Source organism: Myotis davidii, unplaced genomic scaffold, assembly GCF_000327345.1.
Source record: "Myotis davidii unplaced genomic scaffold, ASM32734v1 scaffold818, whole genome shotgun sequence".
NCBI lineage: Eukaryota > Metazoa > Chordata > Mammalia > Chiroptera > Vespertilionidae > Myotis > Myotis davidii.
This window is the reverse complement of record NW_006289814.1, coordinates 298,267-307,742: the sequence shown is the minus strand read 5'-3', so window position 1 is coordinate 307,742 and position 9,476 is coordinate 298,267. Positions and strand designations below refer to the sequence as shown.

Here is a 9,476-nt window from a genome sequence, read left to right as displayed (position 1 = left end):
TTAGTGAAGGGGTTTTATTCCCTCCCTAACTTCAGGGGAAAATCTCTACCTGGGGAAACAACCTTTCTTGGAAAGGTGACCTTGGTTAAAACACATAGTGCCAAGAAGGTGAGCAAACATATTAAGAACAGTATGCCATATATGCCAGGTCCCTTGAAACAGCAAGGATGGACCGGCTCCCAGCAAATATGTATAATTTTTGATTCACCTATTAGATGGAATTGTTGTGTTGGCTACTGTCATTTTTTTATTTGACAATCTCCAAGGGGAAAGAGGTCAGTGCCCATGACTAACTAGTCAGGTATTGCATGTTTTAAACTTGTTTGGTGGCACACCAGTTGAAAATCATCGAGTCAGAGGAACATAGGATGGTTTCTAATAAGCAACTCTTTCAGTTAAGTTGACCAGAGAATAAGGAACCAGTAGAAGGATGTAGAGTTAATGGCGACACTGACAAACAGGAATTACTTGAACTGCAAATTTGATGTAAAAAGATTTTCCTGAGAGACCCTAGATTCCTAAAGGCTTTATACACAAAGATGAGATAAAGCAAGTAGATAATTTTAAATTATAAAGAAGTCACAAAAAATGACTTACCATATGTTTTTTATCCCAGTTGAGTCCTGTGAAATATCCTGTAGCAATAAACTTTTAAAAAGAAAGGAGACCAAAGTTAACAGGTGATAAATTTCGCCACCTCAACATAGTTTACTCTGGAGATTATATTTTAATCTATTTGTCTGTGATTCTCCCAAACCTCCCAGTCTTTCCACCTGAGCATCAGAAGAGGAGATGTAAGAGATGCTCAGCACTACCCAAAGACTCTGCTAGGATCAGCTGGGAAAAGCAGGCCCCTCTTTAAGTTCTAAGGTATTCCTCTCAGATGTTTGGCCCAGCTGGGCTCCAAAACAAAAGATAATTCTGGGTTCTGGGTCTGAAAAGGGGAAAGGTGAACTGTGTCTGCTCTGAGCAGATGGCAGACGACTTTCTCAGGCTGGAACTCTCTAAGCAAAGGCTGATATGGGGGCCGGAATCTAGTATAATGATCTCAGCCATTTTGGGGTCGGGGGAGAATTGAAGGAAGATTTTATTGTAACGCGCGCGCACAATAAGCAACTGGTACAAAAAAGGCCATTTCTGGTAATTCTGTTGATAATTTCTTTCCATGATTTCTCCCATTAAAGTACAGTTTTTCAAAGCAACCACCATGACAAAGGAAGCATCGAATTAGTCTATTTTCTTCTGTTGCAAGAATGCCGAATACTTACTGTCCTATCTATAGTTGTATCAGCAGTGTAATGAACACAGTGTATACTAACTATTCTCTGAACTCCAAGAACTGTTGAAGTCTCTGCTGATCTTCTGCAGATGCTTGAACAACATTCAGATGTTGATAAATGTAGTAGTTATTCGATAGACAACAGTTTTTGTGATGCTGTAAATACAAATCTTAATTTTTATAAGAAGCATCCACAGGGTTCCTGAAATCCAAGGTGGAATTTAGGAATCATGAAGAAGCTTGTCAACTACCCCTTGCAGCATCAACAATAATTACTGGTAGTGTAAACTGGACAATACCAAATCTATCTTCTGTAAATGCTGCTGCCACTGAGACAGACCTTCTAATGCGCACCCAAATATCTGGGGGGAAAACCCAGCCTGAATGGAGGCCTCTGGATGCATACTGAAAAAATACATTATCAGCACCCATTTTGACAAGAAATTCTTAATCTGTTCACATTTATTCTAAATCTATAATAAATCACACTGGGCTGTCTAGAAAATTCATTCATTTGCTGATCAGAAGCAGAAGTCCATAATCTTGGCCCTTTTCTTATTAGCTGAGAACACTGAGGTGACCCATAGCAGGCGTTTACATAAAAAGTTCCAGCCATCCAACTCATTACACTAGAGCCAAATGGGGACCCAAGAGGACTTGCAACATCGGTGTAGGTAATTTTGAGAGAACCAGTGATGTCTTTACTAATGGTAGCAATGAAGGTTGAGGCATATGATTAAATTTTGGGGTCTGAAAAGTAGTTTCTTCTGGAGAATTCAATTTCTTAGGTTCCATTGAGTATGAGGAAGGCATTACTCTTCCATTTGTAATAGCAGCTTCTTGGCAGAGAACCAGCTTCTGAGTCATATCATTTAAAAGATTCAAACACTCTCTTGAAATGGCTGTCTGATTGTGGGGATATCCACCTGGGTGTCTAAGACTAAAACCCTCTTGTCTTCATGAAAGAGGCTATTGACAAAGCAACATCAGGTCCTGCAAGGCCAAGTACTCTATGATGAGGGCCAGATTGCTGTTCAAAATTCCCTATTACTCATTGAACAGACTGTCCAATCTCAGAGGGAAGGCAGGGGAGGGGAAGAAGGGTAAGAGTTCATCCAAAGGACTTGTATGCATGCATATAAACATAACCAAAGAACACAGACAGTAGAGAGGGTGAGGGCATGTGCTGGGGGTGGGAACAGTTGGGGAAAGGTCAATGGGGAAAAAAGGAGACATATTTAATACTTTCAACAATAAATAATTTAAATTTTTTTAAAAAAAATTGTTTTAAAAATACGGAGGCATATTACATGATAAGGCACCTAATTCTAAGGGCAATTCACCAGTTCTCTCAGAGAGAGTTTACTTATCAGAACTCTCAGCACCTAGCACACTACTGAAGATACTGTGCTCAGTAAATAGCTTTTCAAGGAAGAGTGGAGTTTTTACAAGCAGTCTGCCAGGATTTAAAATTCATGCCTGCAGATCACACAAAGTCACACTGGGAAAATTCCTGTTGTGAAATGGGCAAGTGAGGAGTTGTTCGGTTTGATTTTTCTACAGTGCGACATGTTTAGTTTGAAAATCATATTCAGTATTACTTATATTTAGAAATGAAAACTCTACTAATTGTCTTTGAAATGCAAATTATTTAAAAGGCATGAAATATTTATGTTCATCTAAAGAGAACAGCGAATGACCAGCTGGCGTGGTTCAGTGGTTGAGCATAGACCTATGAACCAGGAGGTCACTGTTTGATTCCCGGTCAGGGCACATTCCTGAGTTGCAAGATTGCTCCCCAGTAGGGGGCATGCAGGACGAGGCAGCCAATCAATGATTCTCTCTCATCAATAATGTTTATATCTCTCTCTCCCCCTCCCTTCTCTGAAATCAATAAAAAGATGTTTAAAAGATAAAAATAAAGAGAGCAGGGATTTTAACAAATGAGACTACTATTTTTCATTTCATCCATTTGTTTATTGGATGATTCATTCATTCATCTACTGTGCATTAAGCATGAGTTTAGGTCCTGAGAATGTAACGGCAATTGAGACAATATCCTTACCCTCTTAGGAGTGTATGTTCTATTGGGGGAAACTCTAATGAGTCTATCCTTAAATATTGTGGCACAACAATGGGAGCCACGGCTGTGAGGATTGGATGGAAATAGCACTATACTAAGAATTTTATTTATGGCTCTACAATTAACGAGATGAGTGACGTTCATAAAATTGTCTTTTGGGATAACAAGGGGATTGAACCATAATAATTATCTTAAACTTCTTGTTAAGCTATGGAAGTCTGTGATTCTGTGAGTGCTAGCTAGATATGTTTAAATTATTAACTTCTCTCAAACTCAATTTCCTTATTTGCAAAGGGGAAAATGGGATATTTACCCACCTAATCCCCTAGATTGGTAGAAAAGAGCTAATGCCTTACTACATACACAAGGGGCATGGAAACCTTTAAATACTGAATACCTGAGAGTAGTTATTGCTATGATGATGATGATAGTGTCCAAATAGTCACTTTTACTGTGGAAGGGCCTGGTCTCCTTGGAGACCATGTTCATGGGATTCATTATTCTAGGATTCAAGACTGTCTTTATTTTTATTTTTTTATTGCTTAAAGTATTACAAAGGGTATTACATATGTGTCCTTTTTTTTCTGCCCTTGACAATCCCCTGGCCTCCCCTACCCCGCAGTGGCAAGACAGTCTTTATAATAATTTTTCTAAAGCTCCTGACAGTACTCACAATAAGTGCTCCCCAGAATGTATATCCTGTGCAGAAAACAAGTGGAAATTTTTGGGAGAAAAGGAAGTAATTAACTGCAAATATAGTTCCAATGCCCATAATGATCAAGGCAAGCAGGATCTGGATAGCCTGTGAAGAGAGAATTGGGTACATGAGGTCACAAGTGCCCAAGTCCTTGGACCTGCTCTCCCAGGTCCCTTGGGCTTCCCTCTAAGCTCCTTAATGCATTCCTCTTTCCATTGGCCAACCACGCTCAGATTTTCAGGGGCCCATTGTCTCTTTCCTCATCACATTTGCCTGGATCCTTCAAGTTCATATGGTTTACTCTTGTGCAACACTACTTGCTATATCTCCTGGTGTTACCAATTTATCTTGTATCAGATGAATTTGAGTATATGTCCTCTTCCTGAGGACAGAGACTACAAACTATTCACTCTTACATTTTTTCCCTTCTGTAGCATCTGCATCCTATTATTACCCCCACACCCCAACACACACACATTTCCCACGTTCATTGTATGCTTTTGGGATTGTAGCTCAGCCCACTTCTCTAATACTTTATGAAGATTGCTGGTGCAGAGCAGAGAGACGAGGGTAAGGTTGTGTCTCATCTCTTTATGCAGCGGCCTGACAAGAGCGAAGAGTAACCTAGTGGACTTATCAGTCTGCAGGGAGGGGAACTCCATGGTGGTCGTGCAGGGTCAGTGGCTCTTCTCAGGGCAGAGCTGTTCCCAGACCACACCTCTGTGTCACTGTGCCTGCCACAAGTAGTGAATTTACTCTTGTCCCTTCAATGTGCATGTATGACTGAAATTGTTTGTATGTGTATGTCCACTTTGTGGATGACTTTGGAGCATTCTGATTTTTAAAGAACTCCCAATGCCTTTAACAGCACGAAGTGGAAGTTTCAGCTCTCTTCTGATGGCTTTTGCTCCAAGCTCAGAGGTGCCACCACACCCTGATGTCGCCTCCTCAATAAAATATTTGGAAAAATTACACCGATTTCTTCCATCCCCTCTGCTATGATTCAAAGACAGTACTAACTCTTCATGAAACAGCGTGAGGATTTCCTCAGGGTCAGGGAGTTTGTAATTATAGGTAAATATTCTATTTCTCAGCCTTAAATAAGCCCTCAGAAACATTACTAGGACATGAAGCACACTGTGCATGTTTCTAAACAGAATTTCTATTTACCTTGTTTATTAAAAAGATCTAGGGAAATTGTATCATTGGCTCTTCTACTGATGACCTAATTATTTGTACAAGCAAATGACTTAGAAGTATTTATGATTAATCAGGAAGGATACATTGTGGCTGAAGGGGGCCAGGGGAGAGCTCACTCCCTTCCTGAAAAGCCTCTCTGGAAATATACATGGAGAAATAACCTCATTGTTCCCTTACAGGGAGACCCATGGATGGGAGAGGACTTACCCCCAAGACTCTTGGCTCTCCTTTGAGGAAATCCAGCAGAGAGCTATGAGGCCAATAGGGAAACGCAGTCAGTATAGTTTCTTTCTGTTGGACAGAGATGGTATGGGCCGATCTTTTGACCTTGAGTGATGGTTCCATGATTCAATGGCAAGCTCTATAAAAAGATGGAATGAGTGAACATTGTAACCACCATCATGGTCTTCCCTCAGTCTTACATGGAGTCCCTAATAATGAGCCCATAGTGATTTCTCCACTCAGTACTAGAACCACAGAATCATAGTCATTAAGTCATAGTGTCTTAGAATTCCAGAGCATATCCAGCCCCCTACCTTCCTGGTGAAGAATCCAGTTATCCACAAGACTTACTTTCTCATCAATTTATTTAGAAACAGACAATAAATGTAAAAACAAATTCCAATATCTATATTCATGAAATATAAAAGAACTAAAATGTATAGAATATTTACTATGCTCTAAGTTCTGTACAAGGTGCTTGTTTTTAACATGTATTGAAAATATTTTAACAATTCTGCAGTGCTGAAGCTGAGGTACAGAAAGGCTAAATTGCCTGAGAGCACATACCATGGAACAGGGGAAGGAGTCAAACTTTGTTTCTGTCTCCAAAATCTGTGCCATTTCTATTCAACCATGCTTCCACCCCCTTTCAGAAGCAGATTCCCACTTGTAGTTAATGAACTGTCTCCTGTATTGTTTGACCATATTCCTTTGTAGTATAAAAATAAGTCATTAAGAAGGCCCAGTTGCAGTTGCCACTTTAATAGAGCATATTTTAGCTTTCACAAAGACCAGGAAAACTAATTCTACTCAAGGTCTTCCTGGGTCAAAGGATACAAATACAATTAAAATAGTATAAAGTAATATAAAGTGTCTTTTTGGAATATTTCTTTCCACATTAATCCTTTATATTCCTATATTTACTATTATTTTAATTATTAAATCATAAAGGCAAACCATTTCAAAAAAACTATGTACAAATATTATATTGAGTATTTCCTAGTTTGTGGCAACCACACATAGCAGGTTTCTCAACCTTGGCACTGTGGGCATATAAGTCCTGGTAATTCTTTGTTATGGGGAGTAAGATGCATTGTAAGATGTCTCCAGACATGGCCAAATTTGCTTCCTGGGGGAACAAAATCATTCCAGGTTGAAAACCACTGATGTATAGAAATAATTGCAGAATGTTGCCTCTTGATTTTTCTGTTATATATAGACTGCCTCATTGGTTTTTACACCCAAACATCAGAGAAGGTATGTATTCCTCAACCCAACATTTTTCTGCCAATGTTTATTCAGGTAAATTTTAATTTATGTGCCTACAGTGCAACCCAACATTTTAAACAAGAAGTGTGAGATAAGTCTGTATTTAAATTCTAATCAGAACTGACAGACCATCAGAATCATGTGGAGTTTTGAAAAGCCTGCTGTGCAATAAAAGGAAGTGTGCCCCAGATGGTGCTGACTCTAACTGTAGCCACACACTTCACGCACAGCAGCTGTTACCAACGTTGTGATTATTTTGGTGAGCAAGTAATTTATAACCTGTAAATTTATTTCTTATATGTAGATAGTTTACTAACTTTTACTTACATTTTAGGGAAGTGGATGAGAGTTTAGGTTGAATAATAGCATATATTTTTTCCCTTTAAAATTATGAAAAAGAACTGTCTTCATGCAGAATTATTGATTTTTAGGAATAACTTACTGATATTAAGCAGGACAAGTTTATAATTTCAAATGCCTTGGTTATTTCAAAATGCATCTCATTTTATCATTTTGGTTGTCTACCTCTGCCTTTTCCTCCTGCTTCTTTCAAACTTCTTTAAAATGGGTATCTAATATTTCAGCCTATGGACTCAGACCAGTGGGCAGGAACTAAGCTATTGTATGGGGAAATGAAATGACAGAACCCTTTAGGGGATCTATAAGAGGGTGACATTCTTTAAGTGGAAAATGTATTTCCTCTTGCTTTCAACCTACAAAAGACCTCTCTTTCTTGAGTTTTACAAGTAACACTTAGCCCCTAATATGTGCCAACACTGGCCTAAATAAAATGAGATATTTACTCCCTTATTAAATCTGTCCTCTTCCTGAGTTGCCATGTCACCTTGCCAACAACCTGGGAAGACAAGTTTTATTATCATACCCATTTTGAAGACATAATTGAGTACCTTAGTTACTGCTGGTAAGTGGTGGGGCTGAAATTTGAACTTGGCTTTTCCTCTTCCATTTTCCATGCACCAATCCAGTGTGTATTTGTTTTCTATTGTCATGTAACTACCACAAATCTAGGTGGCTTAAAACAGCATACATTTATTATCTTGCCACTTTCGTGGATCAGGAGGTGAGGCATGGCTTAGTTGGGTGCCTCTGCTCAGAGCCTCACATGCCTGCAATCAAGGTGCCAGCCAGGCTGTGTTTTCATCTGGAGGCTCGACTGGGGAAAACCCATTCTTAAGCACATTCAGGTAGCTGACAGAATTTATTTCCTTATGGTTGCATGAGTAAGGACTCTAGGTTTTGTTGGCTGGAGATTAGAAGCTGCTGTCAGATCCTAGAGGGTGCCTTCAGTTCCTTGCTGCCTCACGTGGCTGTTTACTTACTTCATCAGACCAACAGGAGAATCTTTTACCAAGTTAGGTAAGATTGGAGGAAGGATTGGAGAGTTTGTGGTGAAAATCTGAGTATATGTGGCTTAGTCACTAATTTTGGGTTACCATTTTGGGGAAGCTGCATTTTTTTAAAGATTAAGAGTGAGAACTCAAAGTTCTAATATATAGTATGTTAAAGATTTGCAATGTCTGCCTGGACTTGGTTGAAACCATTCACTCTTCTTCCCATGAGTTTATTAAACCTTCCTGTGAGGTTCTTGCCTAACTGTTTTCCCAAAGGGAATGTGGTAGTGAGGCAAAGGAAGGAATCAAAATGACTCCCAAATTTCTGACTTTAGAAACTGAGTGGGTGGTCATTTCATTTGCAAAAGACCACCAGGCTGGGGTGGTGGGAGGAGTGGAGGAGAGTTAAAAACAAAAGATGCAACCTTATTGCACCTTCCATCAGTTTGGAATATTATCCCAGACAATTCTGAATATAATTCTCCAGTTAGTCTGAAGAAATTTTCTATTAACAGAAAAAGAACCAACAAAAACAAAAAAAATAAGAAATAGATCCTGGATAAAATATAATTGCATTGCATAGCTTGACTTATGGGATAAAGAGGAATCTCAAAGGTTCTGCACTCCAGTTTAAAATATTCACACATAAACACACACTTAAAAAGACTCAAACGGGAGCTGTAAGTACTATGGAGAAAAATTAGCAACTGAAGGGTAAAGAGGGTTACAATATTATGTAATTTGGTGGGAGAAAGTTATATTGAGGTTGAGAGATTTGACAACTTGACAGAAGTGAGAAAACAAACAGTGAAAATAATTGCAAGAAAAACATTCCAGAAAGAGGGGCTTGCAAGTGTAAAGTCTCTGGAAAAATAATATGTCAAGGCCAATATGACAGGAGTAGAGGGAACAAGCAGGAGAGAAGTCAGAGAATGGATTAGAGAGGAAAGAGAGTTTAGACTTATAAAAACTTTATTCTGACTTTTATTCAGAATGAAATGAAATGGGCTTGAGCAAAGAAATGACATGATATAATTTTAGATTTTTAAAACTCTTCTTGTCTGCTATGTGGAGAAAAGGCTGAGTGATGTGGGTGACCAGTTGGTTGCTCATTGCAATAAAGCCAATAGGAAATGATGAACCAGAGTACTCATGAGATGGTGAGAAGTAATCAGACTCGATATATTTGAAGTTAGATCTAGCAGGGTTTAATGGTAGATTAGATATGGTGTGTGAGGCAAATAGAAGAGTCAAGGATGACTCCAGGCTTTGGGGAGATGATGTTTTAAATGAATTTGACTATGGAGAAGTGAGGGATGGCTCAATAACTAGACAAGCACAAGAGATCAAAAGTAACTGTTTAAAAATGTTTTT

General features: G+C 38.9%; 1 protein-coding gene and 1 pseudogene across 1 annotated transcript in view; both read right to left on the bottom strand.

The window, feature by feature from the left end:
• Positions 1-5,604, bottom strand: part of MS4A14 (membrane spanning 4-domains A14) — a 29,287-nt gene extending 23,683 nt beyond the window's left edge. Inside the window, exons 1-2 of the mRNA XM_015563132.1 lie at positions 5,467-5,604; positions 4,036-4,164 (exon numbers count right to left, since the gene is read on the bottom strand). Coding sequence (XP_015418618.1) covers positions 4,036-4,164; positions 5,467-5,604 — 267 coding nt within the window. The remainder of the gene's footprint in view (positions 1-4,035; positions 4,165-5,466) is intronic.
• LOC102769990 lies at positions 1,319-3,860 on the bottom strand (annotated as a pseudogene).
• Positions 5,605-9,476: the final 3,872 nt, after the last annotated feature.